A 19756-nucleotide genomic window follows, 5' to 3' on the forward strand; every position below is an offset into this window, starting at 1 on the left:
TCCTGTTCAAGTTCCTTCCATCTATTTCTGTTTTTTCTGTTTTCTCTTTTTGTCCCTGTTTTTTCACCAGCCTTCATCTATAGAACTTTTCAGTTAGGTTAGATTAGAAATGCTGGAATTAAATGAATTACTTTGTTCACTCATCCCAAAGCTTGCTTGGAACCTTGATACTTCAGTTTTCTCATCTGCCCTTGTATCTCCTTTGTTTCTCCCATATGCTTTTTTTTTCTCTGCTTAATCCATTCATTACTTTAGCCACTTTAATTCTGCTCTTTCTTTCATCTCTGGAGCATTATCTTCTTATCTCTTGTACAACCATGGTTGACTATCCTATCCCATGCTCTTTGTAAGGAATTTTACTGCATCAAAGACCACTGGTATTCGTCTGATCTTTTTCTTTCCATCTCTGCTGCCTTTTCTTATGCATGTAGCTTAGCTAAATCTAACTAGTATAGCATTCTTTTTTTTTTTTAATAAATGTTTTTATTAACTTTTTCTTTAGCTTTACATAACAACAATCCTAACTAACACAACATTCTAGCCATAAACCCATTGTACAGCTTCAAGTTTCCCCACTCCCTCCCCCTCCCCCCTCAGAGCATCTCAGGTATATATCAGTCTCTTCGTGTGCTGGAGGTCCCCCATTGTTCAAGTGTCAAGTGTTTAGTCCTCGCCACTCCAGATATGGTGTCCATGTTTTTAAGAATCTCACCATTCCTCCTCGCCTCAAGGCTGTGAGCTTATCCATCAGGCAACAATAATCCACCTTAGCCAGCACTTGGTCCACCGAGGGTGCCGCTAATTGTTTCCATTGTCTTGCAATTAATATCCTGGCTGCTGTAACAATATATGTGAGAAGACGGTGATGCGACCCACGGCTCTCCCTCATCGGTACATTCAACAAGCATAGGCCAGCATTTAGTGTAACCTCGAAACCCAGGCCACTCTGCAATCTCACCTGCAAGTCCTTCCAGAACTGCTGTATCACCGGGCAGCTAAATCTAACTAGTATAGCATTCTGATCTTCTCATCTTCTGATCACCCTGACTGCCTCTTTCATGTTCTCAATTTGCTTCTTTCATTCCATGTATTACCGTCTAAAGTTTCTTTCCTGATAGAATGATCATGATCAATTCAGCTCTTGCATCAGCTTCTCTGTCTCCTCCTTTTCCACTGATTTCTCCCTCTTCTCATCCTGCATTCCACCTAGTAAATACTCAACAACTCGCAGTCCTGCATCACATTTCCAATCCCACTGTTTTCACCAGCTGACCCCATTCAGTATCTATCTTGCTAACCAGCACTGATGTTTTCTTTTTTGTCTTTCACCTTTTGTTCTTTCTCTTTCTGTTTTAAAGCTGTTTTAAAATTTATATTTTTTTATTGATCCTTATTGCTGAACATTTTTAAGCTGCTACAGTGTGGCCTTCTTCTTTATCCCTACCTGATTTCTTGCACCCTATTTCTCTTTGTTCATTCCTTTCTAAGATCCTTTCTAAATTATTTCTTTACCTTAGTCTTTACTGAGGAAGTTGTTGGGGTCATACCTACATAGGAACTTAGTCTAGAAGATATAATAGATCAAACTGACAAAGTCAAGAGCAACAAATGGCAGGACTGAATGGCATTCACACCAGAGGCCAAACGTGAAATTACTAACCTGTTAGATTACAGATAACCATTTTCATTCAGAACAGCCTTGATACCTAAGAATTAGAGAGCGGCCAGACAGGAAATGATGAAAGCGAGGGCAGGACCCGGCCAATGGAAGCCTGCAGGGCCGGTGCAGGCAGCAATAATGAATCACTGCAGGCGCTGAGGATGCCTGTAAGGTACACCGGGGGGAGGGGGCGGTCAAAGGTCAGATGCCGGGACGCCGCAGAGGAGGAGAAATGTTGATGTGGGGTAGGTGAAAAAAAAATCTATAATTTTTTTTTAATATCTTGGGGTGGGGGCTGTGGAATGCTGTGCCGTGGAAGGGCCCATCTAAGTTAGCTCTGGGTCCATCCAAAATACTGGATCTGGCTATGCCACTGCTCCTTTCTGAAAGCCACTGCTACCACCACCACCATGACCTTCATAAAGGTATGAGGAGCCATAGCAAGACTGAAAGGAAGAGCTTGAAACTGAAAGTGCTGGCCCAAAACTGCAAAACAAAGAAACCTTTGGTGCAGAGGACGAATCGGGATATGCAGATAAGTCTTTTTCAAATCTAGAGCCGTCAGAAACTCTCCTGGTTGAACAGCCACAATGACAGAATACAGTTTCCATACGAAAACTGGTGACCTTGAGCGTACGGTTGACTGCCTTGAGATCTAAAATTGGTCAAAAGGACCCCTCTTTTTTGGAACTACAAAATAAATGGATTAGCGACCTGTTCTTACATCTTTAGGAAGAACAGGACAAACCCTCTGTAAAGAGAGAAGCCTTTACAGAGTGACCCTGACCACTCCTGCCTTTAGATGAGAATGACAAGGAGACTCTAGGTTTTGTCCAGGTTTCATTTGAACCTTTCGGTAGTTTTACCGGTACTAGGTTCGTTTTCAGGGTCAGAAGAACCGTGGAGTTTGTGGAAACTTGATGTCAAGAGAGTGCTTAAGCATTATTTGCAAACTACGGAGGATTTGAGACAATCAGATCGTCTTTTCCTGCGCATTGGAGGTTCCCACAAAGGTTTAGCGGCGTCTAAACTTTCCATTTCAAGATGGCTAAAAGAAATGATTGCTTCCGCTTACCTTCTGTCCGGAAGACCTATTCTAGAAGGGGTAAAAGCTCACTCTACTAGAGGACAAGCAGCATCGGGAGTGGAGCACTTCTTAGGTGCTGCCTGTGTACATATGTAAGGCAGCAATATGGTCTTCCTTGCATTCTTTTTCTAAGCATTACAGATTGGATGTACAATGTCATCAGGATGCAGTTTTTGGAGCAAGGATCCTTATGGTGGGATTACTAAGGTCGCTCCCTTAGTTATACTGCTTTGTTACTTCCCATCAGGATCTTTCTGGGCCAGTCCAGAGGGACGCTAAGGAAGGAGAAATTAGATCTTACCTGCTAATTTGCTTTCCGTTCGTCCCGCCGGACCGCCCAGAACCCTCCCTGTGCTGTAACTTCATGGCCATTAATTTCTTTCTGATGCTTTAACAACGATGTAATTTAGTATTGTATATTAGTTTTGTGGGTATTGAGCTGCTTTGAGCATTTTTCGTCGGTTATTTAAAAAAAAAAAAAAAAAGAGACCCACTTATTTGCCTTACCTTCAGTTTTTACGAGGATCGTATGTATATCTATTTTCAAAGCCTGTAATGCTTCACCAGTCGCACATAAGTTACTTCCTTTCTTTCCGGCTTTGTTATGTTAATACTGGATCTTACTATAGCTAGCCAGGGCTCTGATTGGCTCTCACGAGAGTCAGAATTCTCAGTCTTCAACTGCTGGAAGGAGTGCACAACACATCAGTATCTTTCTGAGCCGGTCCAGAGGGACTAATGGAATGCAAATTTAGCAGGTAAAATCTAATATTACTTTAATATTATTTTTGATTGATTTTTATTTATGTTTCTTTCCCCCTCTCCCCTTTTAATCGTGTTACTCCTTAAGGTATATTGATGGTTGATGCTTAGTATGTTCAGAATCTTTATTTATTTTAGCAAATTCAGAATTGAACAGGCTATACTTGTTCTGAAATCCTCTAGAATAAATATAGAAGATAATCTCTTGGAATTATGAGGACCCAAGCTCTAAATATAACATCTAATTGAGCTGAATATATGGAGCAAGAAGAACCCGTAATTATCATACCATGATTGTTAATCCTTATAACCATCTGTAATAGCGAGAACTCGAACTCTAAATGTAATAACTAGCCTATATGGGCATGTGGAGGAAGAAGAACCTGTAATTAGCTTTTCTTCATTGGTTTTTTCTGTTGAAGTTTGTAATCTACACAACAATACAATATTTTATCCATATAGCGTCAGTCTCTCTGACATATTAAGTCCTTAGTTACCATGGAGGGGCATAATAGAATGGGAGCGCCCATCTCTAGGGACAGCCCCGTAAAGAAGCGTACACGACTGTATTATCGAAACAAGATGGGCGGCCATCTTTCGTTTCGATAATACGGTTGGGGACGGCCAAATCTCAACATTTGGGCCGCCCTTAGAGATGGCCGCCCTCGGTTTTCGCCTATAATGGAAACTAAGGGTGGGCATCTCAAAACTGGCCAAATCCAAGGCATTTGGCCGTGGGAGGAGCCAGCATTTGTGGTGCACTGGTCCCCCTCACATGCCAGGACACCAACCGGGCACCCTAGGGGGCACTACAGTGGACTTCACAAATTGCTCCATAGGTGCATAGCTCTCTTACCTTGGGTGCTGAGCCCCCCCAACCCCACTCCCCACAACTGTACAACACTACCATAGCCCTTAAAGGGTAACGGGGGGCACCTAGATGTGGGTACAGTGGGTTTCAGGTGGGTTTTGGTGGGCTCCCATTTACCACCACAAGTGTAACAGGTGGGGGGGGGATGGGCTTTGGTCCGCCTGCCTGAAGTACACTGCAGTACCCACTAAAAACTGCTCCAGGGACCTGCATAGTGCTGTGATGGAGCTGGGTATGACATTTGAGGCTGCAATAGAGGCTGGCAAAAAAAATGTTTTTTACATTTTTTTTTGGGTGGGAGGGGGTTGGTGACCACTGGGGGAGTAAGGGGAGGTGATCCCCGATTCCCTCCGGTGGTTATCTGGTCAGTTCAGGGACCTTTTCAAGGCTTGGTCGTGAACAAAAAGGGACCAAGTAAAGTCGGCCAAATGCTCTTCAAGGCCGGCTTTTTTTTTTTCCATTATCAGCCGAGGACGGCCATCTCTTAACCACGTCCCCGTCCCCCCTTCGGTACACTGCTGACATGCCCCCTTGAACTTTGGCCGTCCCTGCGATGGAAAGCAGTTGAAGCCGGCCAAAATCGGCTTTCGATTATACCGATTTGACTGGCCTTGCGAGAAGGGCGCCCATCTCCTGATTTGTGTCGGAAGATGGCTGCCCTTCTCCTTCGAAAATAAGCTGGATAGCTGACTTCATACCTCCTCCCCCCCCCTTTTTTTTTAAATTTGAGATTGGGAATGTGGTTATTCTCTTACTACCTATAACACTATAATGCTTTCATTTTATTTATTACAGTTTCAATTCTGCTGTTATTCAGAGCAGATTACAAGCAAACATATGTAATAAAAACATGTAACACAACACAAAACTATAAAAGCACAACAATACAACTGGATTCATCATCAGTCTTAGTCACTACCACATAATTCACCACAACCAAATCAGACATCCCATCGGCAGACAACCTTGCAAAATACTTCAATGAAAAAATTGTAAAATTACAAAACGGTCTTCCCCGGAACACTGCCGACATTGAAAATTTCATCAATAGATTAGACTTAACCTTAGGAGAATATCCAGCGGACTGAACCTGATCAAAATTTGATCTCACTGCCGAGACAATGGCCCATGCGATCAACAGAGCCGCTGACAAGCACTGCAAACTGGACACCTGCCCCAGCTACCTTTTAAAATCCGCCCCCGATTGCTTCATAACAGATATCACATCCCACCTAAACTTCATGCTCCAACAAGGCCTCTTCCCGAAGGAAAACGGCAACATTCTACTCACCCCCTTACCAAAAGACAATAAGAAAAAACAAACAATCTCACCAATTAACGCCCTGTAGCATCTATCCCACTAGCAGTCAAGCTGATGGAAAGTATGGTAACGAAACAATTGACCGATTACATACACAAATTCTCAATACTGCACGAATCACAATCAGGATTCCGTTCCCGCCACAGCACCGAAACAGTGCTAACCACCCTCCTGGCCAAATTCAAACAGGATATAGCAGCAGGCAAAAGCATACTTCTCCTCCAATTCGACATGTCCAGTTCATTCGACATGGTAAATCATAACATATTACTAAGACTCCTAGACTACTTCGGGATCAGCGGAGCAATACTCAATTGGATCAAGGGCTTCCTAACTACCAGAACGTATCAAGTGAAAGTAAACTCCAACATATCATCACCTTGGAAGGCAGATTGCGGAGTACCTCAAGGATCACCATTATCACCGATCCTGTTCAACCTAATGATGACCCCACTAGCCAAGTCCTTATCTACTCAGGGCCTTAACCCATTCATCTATGCAGATGATGTCACAATACACATCCCTTTCAAACACGATCTAACAGAAATCACCTACGAAATCAACCTCGACCTCCATATCATGAACTCATGGGCAAACGCATTCCAACTAAAACTCAATACAGAAAAAACGCACTGATTTATCCTCCCATCCCAATACAACACGAATATACCCACAAACTTAGTGACCCCAGATTGCGCCCTCCCCATCTCAAATAGCCTGAAAATCCTGGGTGTCACAATCGACCAAAACCTTACACTTGAGGCCCAAGTTAACTCCACAATCAAGAAAATGTTCCACTCAATGTGGAAACTTAAACGTGTAAAGCCATTGGGCAACTTTCCGCAACCTGGTTCAGTCAATGGTACCAAGCCTTGCTGACTATTGCAATGGACTTTATGCGGGATGCAAAGAACAACTCATAAAGAAACTACAGACTGCTCAAAACACAGCAGCCAGGCTCATATTCGACAGCACCAAACCGCTACGAGAAAAACTGCACTGGCTCCCAATCAAAGAACGTATTACTTTCAAAATCTGCACCCTGGTCCACAAGATTATCTATGATGAAGCACCGGGTTACATGTCTGACCTTATAGACCTAACAAAATGAAACACAATTGGATCATCACAATCATACCTAAATCTTCACCACCCCAGCTGCAAGGGACTCAAGTATAAATCAATCCACGGATCCAGCTTCTCCTATATAAGTATGCAACTATGGAACGCATTACCAAAAGCCATAAAGACAACACACGACCACCTCAACTTCCGGAAATCACTAAAGACCGACCTGTTCGAGAAGACGTACCTTACTGATCCAACTTAAGTGCCTGGACTCAGCAACACAACGAAACCATAACCTGCAACGAACATTATATAACTCTTCTTCTCTCGATTCTGTTATGTGTCTGTAACACGTACATCTCATTCTCTACCACATCACTCTGTATTTGTTTCATCACCGGAGGCGGCTTACGCCTCATGGTGCTATGTAAGCCACATTGAGCCTGCAAATAGGTGGGAAAATGTGGGGTACAAATGGAATAAATAAATAAATAATTCTACCAGCATCAACAAATGCTGTTTCAAAAGTTTTTAAAATGCTGCCAAATTCCTCTGCATTCTGAGAGCAGCTGGTAGCTTATTCTATTCTATTGGTCCAGTGATGAAAAAAGCCCTCCTCGTATACTGAAGTTGAAAAAAAAAATAAAAATCAGACCCTTCCAGTAAACAGGAGTCTTCAGACCAAACCAGTTAGATATTGCAAATGACTCCTGGTACAAACTGATGGTGCAGTACCAGCAGCTTATATCTTATCTTCTCTGACAGTGGCAACCACTGCAGTTCCTTAAGAAAAGGAGTGGCATGATCAAATTTAAACCCACACAACAATCGAATAGTAGCATTTTGTTCATCTGCAAAGAATGAATACGTTCTGCAGACAAACCAGCATATCCAGTGCTACAATAGTGTAAACCAGATAGAATCAAACTTTGCAAAACCTTTTGAAAATCCACCCGAGAAATCAATCTTAACTTAAAAAGATTTCTGTACGACATATTGAACCTGTGGTTTAAAAGACATTACTGAATCAAATATTATCACCAATTTTTTTTTACCATTAATCAGCGCGCACTACAAACCCCCGTAAAAGCCTCCCCTCTCAGGAACCCTGACCCCCAGCCAACGACATAGGGGCTGGAGATCCGGTGGACCTCCTGTCCCTGTGACCCCCCCCTAGCATCCTCCCCACACAAAAAAAGCCCTGATGGCCTAGTGGGCTGCAAATCAACCCCACCCCCCCCCCCCCCCCCAACCTGAGGAGCTGGACTGGATGCTGCCAAGACAGATATGTCTCAGCTCAGTTTTGTACTTCCACCTGCTGGTTGATGGACATAACTATCCCTCAAGTTCTGGAACAGTGGGAAGGGCTAATGGAAAGAAAATTATCAGGTGAGACCTAATTTCTCCTCTTGATTCTTGTTTCCAAATTTAGAAAAGGAGAAGAAGACGAGGAAAAACAGAAGTACACCAGGAAAGATATTCCTGGACCGCTGCAGGGCAGGTAGGTAATGCTGGCTGCTTTGCATTCTTAGAATTGTGTGAAATAGTAAATGCCTATGATAATGCTTTGAGCACATAAATCACCGTACATGGTCCAGATTTAGTCCTGAAGTGCTCTTCTGCCTTTTTGCCATATCAGAATCTTGAAAAGCATGCATATTGATGCAAGATGTGAGACTTCTTTGAATGAATAATAGATTTTAGATACTAATAAAATATACCATGGCTCTTGAGGCATTTCCATTGACTGCTTTATAAATATTTGATGATTGTAAAACAGTAAGCCGGCATGACCTTTATATTACTTGAAGACTTCAACAAGGAAGTAATAATCTTAACAATTCCTGTTTGAAAAGTGTGACACACCCAAGGTTTGACTCTGTACCATTGTGCTGCATATTTCTACTCTGCTTATATGGTGTTCTACCCAGTAGATAGGTAGGCATTTTTATTTTTATTTATTGATGGTGGTATGCACAGTCCAACATGTGGATCAGGGTGTTATGTTTCATGTTGTTTCATTTTAATTTTTATGCTTTATAATATGGTCAATTTTGTTTTTGAATTGCTGTATAGGAGTCCTTAAAATATAATTTATCATTTGTACGTTATATTCCTGAGCTAGCAGTAAAGAAGCTAATACACGTGTCCTTTCTTCCCCACGCTGACAGTGGACAGGACATGGTTAGCATTCTTCAGCTGGTTCAGAACCTCATACGTGGAGACGAAGAGGAGGATGTGCAGTCTTATCGGTAACTCATGCTGGGCTCAATATTACTCGTTAAGATAACTTTGCTGTGGAGTGCTATGTGAAGCTGAGTCTCAGCCTCTGTTCTTTCGATCTGCTGTTTCTAGTTGCTATCTTCTTTGTGGAAGGTGACTGGTATGTAGGTTCCCACTGATGCCACCCAAATTACACTAAATTGCCCACCTATGCCTGTTATTTAGTGTTCTCTAAGTCTGCCAGCCCCAAGGAACAAAAAGTCTGAACTTGCACCAGATAGACATGTTTTAAATGTCTAGTTGGTAGTACCTGTGATCTGTTTTTGTAAATGACTAAAATGATGTAAGTAAAGCTTTTTGAATGAAATGGGAGTGGAATGTTCTCTTCATATCTAATATGGTGTTTGGTTCCTTTGTTCTTCAGACACTGTTTGCTTTAGTAACAAAACAAAAAAAAAATTTTGTATCTCTGAGATCTATTCTTATACTTTAACAATAGAAAGAAGAGCATCTTTTTTAAATTCAGCCCTTAGACTTTGAGTTGTTTTTTATGCATATAGCATGCCTACTAATCTATAACATGAGCAGCTTTTAAGATAGTGTACACATGCATTAATTACCATATTTTTACGCATATAACACATGCAAATTGTAAGTCTGTGTAACAATAAACTGGTATAACGTGCTCATGCATATAACATGCACTGTTCATTTATTAGGATTTATTTACCGCCTTTTTGAAGGAATTCACTCAAGGCGGTGTACATTAAGAATAAATCAAACATGAGCAATAGACAATTACAGCAGTAAAAATATTCAAATAACAATACAAAGCATGGCTTAATATATACTACGTAACAATGTCAACACAATACGTAATAGAACATTTTAATTAACAGTGAAGGGTATAAGCAAAGATGGAACATATAGATAGGTTAGAGAGTAAGAGGAGTTAGAAAATATATGACTAATTTAAAGAAAGGTGCACATGAGGTCAGAGAGATTTTTAAATATTATCTCAACTAGGGTAGGAGTGGATAAACATGTCCTGCTGCAGTATGTTCCGCGTTAGGAGTTACGGATCAAGAAAGGGATCTGGGTGTCGTCGTCGATGATACGCTGAAACCTTCTGCTCAGTGTGCTGCTGCGGCTAGGAAAGCGAATAGAATGTTGGGTGTTATTAGGAAGGGTATGGAGTCCAGGTGTGCGGATGTTATAATGCCGTTGTATCGCTCCATGGTGCGACCGCACCTGGAGTATTGTGTTCAGTACTGGTCTCCGTATCTCAAAAAAGATATAGTAGAATTGGAAAAGGTACAGCGAAGGGCGACGAAAATGATAGTGGGGATGGGACGACTTTCCTATGAAGAGAGGCTGAGAAGGCTAGGGCTTTTCAGCTTGGAGAAGAGACGGCTGAGGGGAGATATGATAGAAGTGTATAAAATAATGAGTGGAATGGATCGGGTGGATGTGAAGCGACTGTTCACGCTATCCAAAAATACTAGGACTAGAGGGCATGAGTTGAAGCTACAGTGTGGTAAATTTAAAACGAATCGGAGAAAATTTTTCTTCACCCAACGTGTAATTAGACTCTGGAATTCGTTGCCGGAGAACGTGGTACGGGCGGTTAGCTTGACGGAGTTTAAAAAGGGGTTAGATAGATTCCTAAAGGACAAGTCCATAGACCGCTATTAAATGGACTTGGAAAAATTCCGCATTTTTAGGTATAACTTGTCTGGAATGTTTTTACGTTTGGGGAGCGTGCCAGGTGCCCTTGACCTGGATTGGCCACTGTCGGTGACAGGATGCTGGGCTAGATGGACCTTTGGTCTTTCCCAGTATGGCACTACTTATGTACTTATGTACTTATGTGCAGCCCGTGCCACTCCTTGTGTGTGTGAGTGAGACTAACAGGTTAGTTACTTCTTCCTGGTTGAAGAGCCAAATTTTCACCTGCTTCCTGAAGTAGAGATTATCTTGTGTTAAGGGGAGCCTTTCAGGGAGTGTGTTCCAGAGTGTTGGGGCTACTCCAGAGAAGGCTCGCTTGAGGTTTATTTTTCTAAGATGTGTTTAATTGCCAAACTAACACATTTGTTTTTAAGGGCTTCTCTTTTTAGGTTGTTGCAGGTATTATTGCTGCACAAAACTTGCAAAAACCTAGAAAGAAAAAGTCATAAAAACAAATGTGCAATTAGCACGTCTTAGTGAAAATAAACTGGTACAATGTGCCCACGCATATAGCATGTAGGAGGTGTGCGTAGTTTGTAAAAACAGGAATAACTTGTGCATTATCGCCCTGATTCTATATAGTACGCCTAGAGATCCGGATGAAATCTAGGCGTATTCTATAACAATGCACGTAACTTAATTGGCTTAAGCTAATCAGTGTTGATAACAGCACTTAAGGAATAATGAGCACTAATTGGCAATAATTAGAATTTATGCATAGAACTCGCTAAGCATATTCTGTAATGAACTGCACCTAATTTCTAATGCACACAGTTGAAAAGGGGCGAGGAAATGGGCATTTTGTGGGTGTTCCAAAATTTATGCACGCAGTTATACAATATGGCCCAGTGTGCGTAAATCTATGCGCAGGGATTTAGGCCACGTTTTCATTGGCCTAAATGGACGCGCATTGTTTTAGGTGCTATGATTTCTGCTTAAGCGTATTCTATATACTGCACCTAAATCTAGGCATCACTTATAGAATACACTTGTGGAAATCTTTACTAAGTGGATTTTTTAGGCACCATATAGAGAATCTGGCTCTATGTGCATACAAATAAAGTAAATGTAGGTGTTCTGTAAATAACACTTATCTAATAATTTGAGCAGAGTGTGGACAGTTTCTAAGATATGGGCTTGCTCCTCTCTGATATTTGAGAGATTACAGATGGGGCTAACACGTGGATGCAAGACGTCTTCTATCAATCTACTATTGTTTATGCACATGTATTTGGGATTCTGTATATTGGTGACAAATATAATTATGGCTTGACAGGGGTTCTATCTGATTTTTGTATTTAACACTGACATTGTTATTTGTAATTCATAGAATCCATAGCGTTGGAGAACAGGGTCATATGGCTTTATTAGGACACAGCCTGGCAGCTTATATTTCTGTCCTGGACAAAGAGAGGTTGAGGAAACTGACCACCAGGATCCTATCGGATACCACCCTCTGGCTTTGCAGACTTTTCAGGTAACATGTGGCATATTCTCTTCTGCTTACTGAGTATGTGTGGAAACTGTGACATCTTGTTGCACATCTCTGCAGGTGGTAGCAGCTTATCATATGAACCTTGCCCTTTCAATAGGAAAGACAAGGAAGCTTTCAAACGGATATGCCACACCTTTTTATTGGCCTGTTTTTGAAAGTAGAAAAGGTGATTTGTGCAGGCAGCTTTGATGCAATAAAAAAAGGTTTTTTCCCACTAACGTTTATTGTATATTGGCTTACTAATATATATTACTAGTAAAAAAGGCCCGTTTCTGACAGAAATGAAACAGGCGCTAGCAAGGTTTTCCTCGGAGTGTGTATGTTTGAGAGAGAGAGTGTGTGAGAGATGGAGTGTGTATGTCAGAGAGAGAATGAGAGATAGTGTGTGTTTGTGTGAGAGACAGAGTGTCTGTGTGTGTGTGACAGAGATAGAGTGTGTCAGAGAGAGTGTATGTAAGAGACAGTGTGTGTGTGCCCCCCTCCCCACCTCTCTGGTCTCTGGACCCCCTCCCACTGCCCTCTCCCCTGCCTCCCCCTCCAGCCATCCATGTTCAGTGACCCTCCTCTCCCCCTGCCCCCCCCTCCAGCCACCCATGTCCAGCAACCCTCCCCTCCCCACCCCCGCGCATCAAACCCCCCTCGCCACCCGCAGCTGCCACTGATAACGCTGTCCGGCCGCTGCTGCTTCTCCTGTTGAGCAGCAGCGGCCGCTACAAAAAGAAAAAAAGCAATAAATGTTTTTAAACATCAAGCGCGGCACCGCAGACAGCCATCAGGCATTGGCTGTCGGCTCTACTACTACTACTACTACTACTTAACATTTCTAGAGTGCTACTAGGGTTACGTAGCGCTGTACAAAATAAACAAAGAAGGACGGCCCCTGCTCAAATGAGCTTACAATCTAAAGAACGAAATGTCAAGTTGGGCAGTCTAGATTTCCTGGGTAGAGGTGTAGAGGTTAGGTGCCGAAGGCGACATTGAAGAGGTGGGCTTTAAGCAGAGATTTGAAGATGGGGAGGGAGGGGGCCTGACGTATGGGCTCGGGGAGTTTGTTCCACACGTGGGGTGAGGCGAGGCAGAAAGGGCGGAGCCTGGAGTTGGCGGTGGTGGAGAAGGGTACTGAAAGGAGGGATTTGTCTTGAGAGCGGAGGTTACGGTTAGGAACGTAAGGGGAGATGAGGGTTGAGAGGTAAGGAGGGGCTGCAGATTGAGTACATTTGTAGGTTAGTAGCAGAAGCTTGAATTGAATGCGGTACCTGATCGGAAGCCAATGAAGTGACTTGAGGAGAGGGGTGATGTGAGTGTATTGGTTCAGGCGGAAGATAAGACGTGCAGCAGAGTTCTGAACGGACTGAAGGGGGGATAGGTGGCTAAGTGGGAGACCAGTGAGGAGTAGGTTGCAGTAGTCAAGGCGAGAGGTAACGAGAGAGTGGCTCTGCAGCCGCTCTTCCTCTCACATCACTGCACTCCTCCGGGGTCTTACTCCAGGGGCAGTGACGTGGAGGCGAGATGAGGAGTGGCTGCAGAGCCGACAGCCAATGCCTGATGACTGTCTGCGGTGCCGCACTTGATGTTTAAAAACATTTATGGCTTTTTTTCTTTTTGTTTCGGCCGCTGCTGCTCAACAGGAAAAGCAGCAGCGGCCGGACAGCGTTACCAGTGGCAGCTGCGGGTGGCGAGGGGGTTGATGTGCTTCTGGGGGGGGGGGGGGGGTTTGATGTGCCGGGGGGGGGGGGGCTTGGGTGGTGCACCGAGGGGGTGTTTGAGCGGCGCACTGACAGCTGACTCACGCTGCCTAGGAATCAGCTGTGAGTGACGTCAGCCTGGCTATGGAGCCTAGCTACTACTACTACTACTACTACTATTTAGCATTTCTATAGCGCTACAAGGCGTACGTAGCGCTGCACAAACATAGAAGAAAGACAGTCCCTGCTCAAAGAGCTCAACTCCAGGAGCCACGGACACAGGCAGCTACTTTAGAACGTTGGTGGTGAGAATTATTATATAGGACTAGTAAAAAAGGCCCGTTTCTGACACAAATGAAACGGGCGCTAGCAAGGTTTTCCTTGGAGTGTGTATGTTTGGGAGAGTGTATGTGAGAGTGACTGTTTGAGAGTCAGAGTGAAAGTGTGAGTGTGTGAGAGAGAGAGTGAGTCTGGGTGTGAGTGTGTTTGTGAGAGAGTGTGTGTGTGAGAATGAGAGTGTGTGCAAGTGTGTATGTGAGACACAGTGTGAGAGAGAGTGTGTGTATGAGACCAAGCGAGTGTGTGAGTGACTGTGTGGCACATAGAGAGTGAATGTGATACAGTGTGAGACAGAGTGTGTGAGAGTGAGAGTCAGAAAGACATTGTATATGAGAGAGAGAGTGTGAGCCGTGCCCTCCCAATCCATGGCCATCTGTCCCCTGCCCCCTCCATTCATCCTTTTCCAGCAATTCCCCTCTCTCCCTGAGCCCTGCCCTCCCAATCCATGGCCATCCATGTTTCTCTGTCACCTGCTCCCTCCATTCATTCCTATCCAGCATTTCCCGTCTCTGCCTGAGGCCTGCCCTGCAATCCATATACATCCATGCCCATCTGTCCCCTCCATTCATCCCTATCCAGCAATTCCCCTCTCCCTGAGTCCTGCTCTTCCAATCCATGCCCATCTGTCACCTGGCCCCTCCATTTTTCCCTATCCAGCATTTCCCCTCTCTGCCTGAGGCCTGCCCTGCAATCCATATCCATCCATGTCCATCTGTTCCCTCCATTCATCCCTATCCAGCAATTCCCCTCTCCCTGAGTCCTGCCCTTCCAATCCATGCCCATCCATGCACCTCTGTCACCTGGCCCCTCCATTTTTCCCTATCCAGCATTTCCCCTCTCTGCCTGAGGCCTGTCCTGCAATCCATATCCATCCATGTCCATCTGTCCCCTCCATTCATCCCTATCCAGCAATTTCCCTCTCCCTGAGTCCTGCCCTTCCAATCCATGCTCATCTGTCACCTGGCCCCTCCATTTTTACCTATCCAGCAATTGCCCTCTCTACCTGAGGCCTGCCCTGCAATCCATATCCATCCATGCCCATCTGTCCCCTCTATTCATCCCTATCCAGCAATTCCCCTCTCCCTGAGTCCTGCCCTTCCAATCCATGCCCATCCATGCTCCTCTGTCACCTGGCCCCTCCATTTTTCCCTATCCAGCATTTCCCCTCTCTGCCTGAGGCCTGCCCTGCAATCCATATCCATCCATGCCCATCTGTCCCTTCCATTCATCCCTGTCTAGCAATTCCCCTCTCCCTGAGTCCTGCCCTTCCAATCCATGCCCATCCATGCTCCTGTCACCTGGCCCCTCCATTTTTCCCTATCCAGCATTTCCCCTCTCTGCCTGAGGCCTGCCCTGCAATCCATATCCATCCATGCCCATCTGTCCCCTCCATTCATCCCTATCCAGCAATTTCCCTCTCCCTGAGTCCTGCCCTTCCAATCCATGCTCATCTGTCACCTGGCCCCTCCATTTTTCCCTATCCAGCAATTGCCCTCTCTACCTGAGGCCTGCCCTGCAATCCATATCCATCCATGCCCATCTGTCCCCTCTATTCATCCCTATCCAGCAATTCCCCTCTCCCTGAGTCCTGCCCTTCCAATCCATGCCCATCCATGCTCCTCTGTCACCTGGCCCCTCCATTTTTCCCTATCCAGCATTTCCCCTCTCTGCCTGAGGCCTGCCCTGCAATCCATATCCATCCATGCCCATCTGTCCCTTCCATTCATCCCTGTCTAGCAATTCCCCTCTCCCTGAGTCCTGCCCTTCCAATCCATGCCCATCCATGCTCCTGTCACCTGGCCCCTCCATTTTTCCCTATCCAGCATTTCCCCTCTCTGCCTGAGGCCTGCCCTGCAATCCATATCCATCCATGCCCATCTGTCCCCTCCATTCATCCCTATCCAGCAATTTCCCTCTCCCTGAGTCCTGCCCTTCCAATCCATGCTCATCTGTCACCTGGCCCCTCCATTTTTCCCTATCCAGCAATTGCCCTCTCTACCTGAGGCTTGTCCTGCAATCCATATCCATCCATGCCCATCTGTCCCCTCTATTCATCCCTATCCAGCAAATTCCCTCTCTCCCTTAGTCCTGCCCTCCCAATCCATGCCCATCCATGCTCCTCTGTCCCCTGCCCCCTCCATTCATCCATTTCCAGTAATTCCCCTCTCTCCCTGAGCCCTGCCCTCCCAATCCATGCCCATCCATGCTCCTCTGTCCCCTGCCGCCTCCATTCATCCTTTTCCAGCAAGTCCCCTCTCTCCCTTCCATGACCCCCCCCCCCCTCGCATCCATGCTCCTCTCTCTCCCATGTCCCAGCCTGGCCCGCCCTCTTCTCCCCCCCCTTCGCATCCATGTCCCCCCCCTCGCATCCATGCATCCCCCCCCCCCTTCGCATCCATGCCCCCCCCCCCCTTCGCATCCATGCATCCCTTTTTTTTTTTCTTCTTCGTTTTAACTTTACCTCCGTGGCGGTTCGTGCAGCGAAACGTCAGGGAAGGAGGCGGCGCTCCCGACGTCTTGCTTTCCCTTCGCTGTCTCCCGCCTTCTTTTAAGGCGGAACACAGCGAAGGGAAGGCTAGACGTTGGGAGCGCCGCCTCCTTCCCTGACGCTTCGCTTCCGGATTTGTTTGGTTTGAGGCGAGGGCGGGGCAAAGACGGCTGGCTGGCTTGAAGGCTTCACACCACGAATCCGGCGCGAACCCTTCAGCCTGGGAGTGACGTCAGATGGCTTCATGGCTTCAAGGCTTCAGGCTTCAAGGCTTCAGGGCTTCAGGCTTCAAGGCTTCATAGAACGTTGTCCTCAGAACGTTGAGGGTGCGTTTTATTATATTAGATATTCTTCAAGGACAGCAGGCCAAGTATTCTTACAGCTGAGTAATGTCATAAGACTGAGCCCGGTGCAGATGCTGACATTAGAATGGTGAATTTTTTAGCTTTACACACACCACCTTGGCTGATCATAAATTGGCTGAAATGAGTTTCCACTTAGGCTGTATATTATTAGATGAGTTAAAAAGAAATGCCGTGGGCATGCTTAGGTTGGGGAGGAAAACTTATGTATTTATTTATTCAGACATTTTTCTCCTGATTCCTTTAACTTTACTGCATTTTTGATTCTTTATAGTTTATTGGTACTTTCTATACCGCTGGACTGACCAGGCAGGACTAAGCGGTTTACAGACTAAAATACAAAGAAGAAAGGAAAAGGAACTCCCATTATTTCACTCACACAGGAAGTGAGAAAGGAATAGGTAAAGGAATAGAAAGGAAGGGGAAAATTTTAAATATAAAATGGACAGAAACAGAAGGGTGAATGATAGTAATAAAGTAAGTAGACAAACCTCAGCAGTCTGGAGCTCCAAAGGCTTGGGTGAAAAGATGGGTCTTAAGTTGGGATTTGAATTGTTTTAATGATTAGAGCTACAGAGGGACAATGGCAGATTGGAATGCCTGAAAAAAACCACAGATTGTCTAGTGGATTCATAGTATACCTGTTTCGTATGTTTTGTACTTGGGAAAATCAAACGATGGCCATTAACTGAATGGAGAACTCATACTGGGGGATAGGGAATCGTAAGAGAAGAGACATAGTCTGGAGAGCCATAACGAAGAGCAGTCTTATATGTGATATGCTGTCGGACTAGTAACGAATGAAACTGCTTTAATAAAGAAGAGTTAGTCATAGCGGTGTGCATTACAGAGTAGGCAAATTGCTATGTTTTGTAATGTCTGAAGTTTCTTTAATGTAAATTGAGGTAGAACGGCATAAATAACATTGCAGTAACCTATGAGATGTGAAAAAGAATAAAATAAGAGCATGTAACTGATTTACGTCGAAATAGTGATAGATAGTTCTTAATCTCTGAAAATTTAGAAAGCTGACTTTCACCAATGAAGAAATTTGTGGTGTTTGTAATGATTTTTTATTGTTTTATTTTGATTGATGTATGTTTTATTGTAAGCTGCATAGGAATATTTTAAATAAATACATACATACAATTTCCAAAAGTATGTGTACCATATCTGTGGTATTCACTCTGCCACAAACAGACCACACTTTTAGGATATCCCGTAATGAATATGCATGAGACAGATTTGCATGCCTAATACTTGCACTATATGCAGATCTCTCAGTTTGCTCAAATGTGGGTAGTATGAAGAAATTATTAATTTGCTTATGCTGATCCAGAAGAAGGAGCCCTGCAAAGCTCAGTTTTTACATATCATGGCTAGCTAATCTTGCCTTGTCAAAAAGCCAATTGTGGCAAATCCCTAGCTCAGCCCTTCTACTTTAGAATTTCAGTAAATCTGTGCTCAACATATTCCATAATGTAGCTACTCTTGACATGAAGGATGGCCTCCTCCGAACGAACTTGAACCATTTCCCTGCATGACTTGTTCTTTTGGTTCTAGATAAGAAAATGTTAGCTCCAGTGAACATTTTTTTTTACCAGTAAGAGCTTTTTTTGTGCAGTTCTTAAAGGTTGTTTCTCACAAATTTAGAGATCCAAAACACTATATTGTACTTTGGTCTGAAAAGGATGTTATACAATAAACAATGACCTATAGGAAAGAAATTAAGACTACTGGTAAGATGTTAAAACAACTGTTTAAATGATTAAACTATCATTTGTGGCATATAGAGAGATTTTAGAACTAAACACAGTGCTTACATGTATTTATGGTTCTGCCTGCAGATTTTTAATGGAAACTCCTTGTGGAGAATTTTCCTTTGAAAATATTGGCCTGGGGAGACTGTCAGAAAATATTTCAAAACCCTGTCGGTGCAGTGCAAATATTTTTACAGCCCTGAGAGGAAGCCATTTTCAGACAAAATTTTCACGAGTGATTTTCTGTTTTAATCATGTAAAGTTTTGAAATTACCATCTTAGTAATATAGGGTCTGATATTCAGCAGTGGTATAACTTACATACCATTTCTCAAACTAATTGATTTTGATAGGTGCCACGCACACTTATGGGTTGAGGATCTGCCTAAGCTATGCCCACTCCCACCCCCCTTTTGATGATGTCACTGATGCGATGTCATAGCCCTGCCCCAAACCCCATTTAGTGATGTCACGGGAAGTGACATCATAACTTTTCCCAGGTCACTTTGTGTTTCATACTACTTGCCGCCATCTTGGATTTATTTATTTATTTATTACATTTGTACCCCGTGCTGTCCCACACTTAGGTTCAATGCGGCTTACATAGTAAATAGAATTACAAAGTCTTGAGGAGAATGTTACAAGTAGTAGTAAACATAGTAGTAGGGTTTTGAGGATATATAAATTGAGCATGGAGAGGTAAACAAAGATAGGATGAGCAAAAGAAGACGAGATTGGGAGGGGTAAGGCGTAGGAAGGATGGAGAAGAAAAGATTGAGCAATGAGCATAAGGATATTGTGAGACATGGTCAAAAGGTATCATAATCGTCGGGGCAGGAATCATCATGTGGATAAGGTACATGATGGGAAGTGACGTCGATCGTTGCTTCAATTGTCGAGTTTCTTCA

At 44.0% G+C, this 19756-nt stretch overlaps 1 protein-coding gene across 1 annotated transcript in view; it reads left to right on the forward strand.

The window, feature by feature from the left end:
• PDXDC1 (pyridoxal dependent decarboxylase domain containing 1) overlaps positions 1-19756 on the forward strand; it is an 83835-nt gene that overhangs the window by 21899 nt on the left and 42180 nt on the right. Inside the window, exons 3-5 of the mRNA XM_030211715.1 lie at positions 8202-8270; positions 8941-9021; positions 12051-12197. Of these exons, the coding sequence (XP_030067575.1) occupies positions 8202-8270; positions 8941-9021; positions 12051-12197 (297 nt within the window). The remainder of the gene's footprint in view (positions 1-8201; positions 8271-8940; positions 9022-12050; positions 12198-19756) is intronic.

The sequence above is a fragment of the Microcaecilia unicolor genome, chromosome 8 (genome assembly GCF_901765095.1).
Source record: "Microcaecilia unicolor chromosome 8, aMicUni1.1, whole genome shotgun sequence".
Lineage (NCBI taxonomy): Eukaryota > Metazoa > Chordata > Amphibia > Gymnophiona > Siphonopidae > Microcaecilia > Microcaecilia unicolor.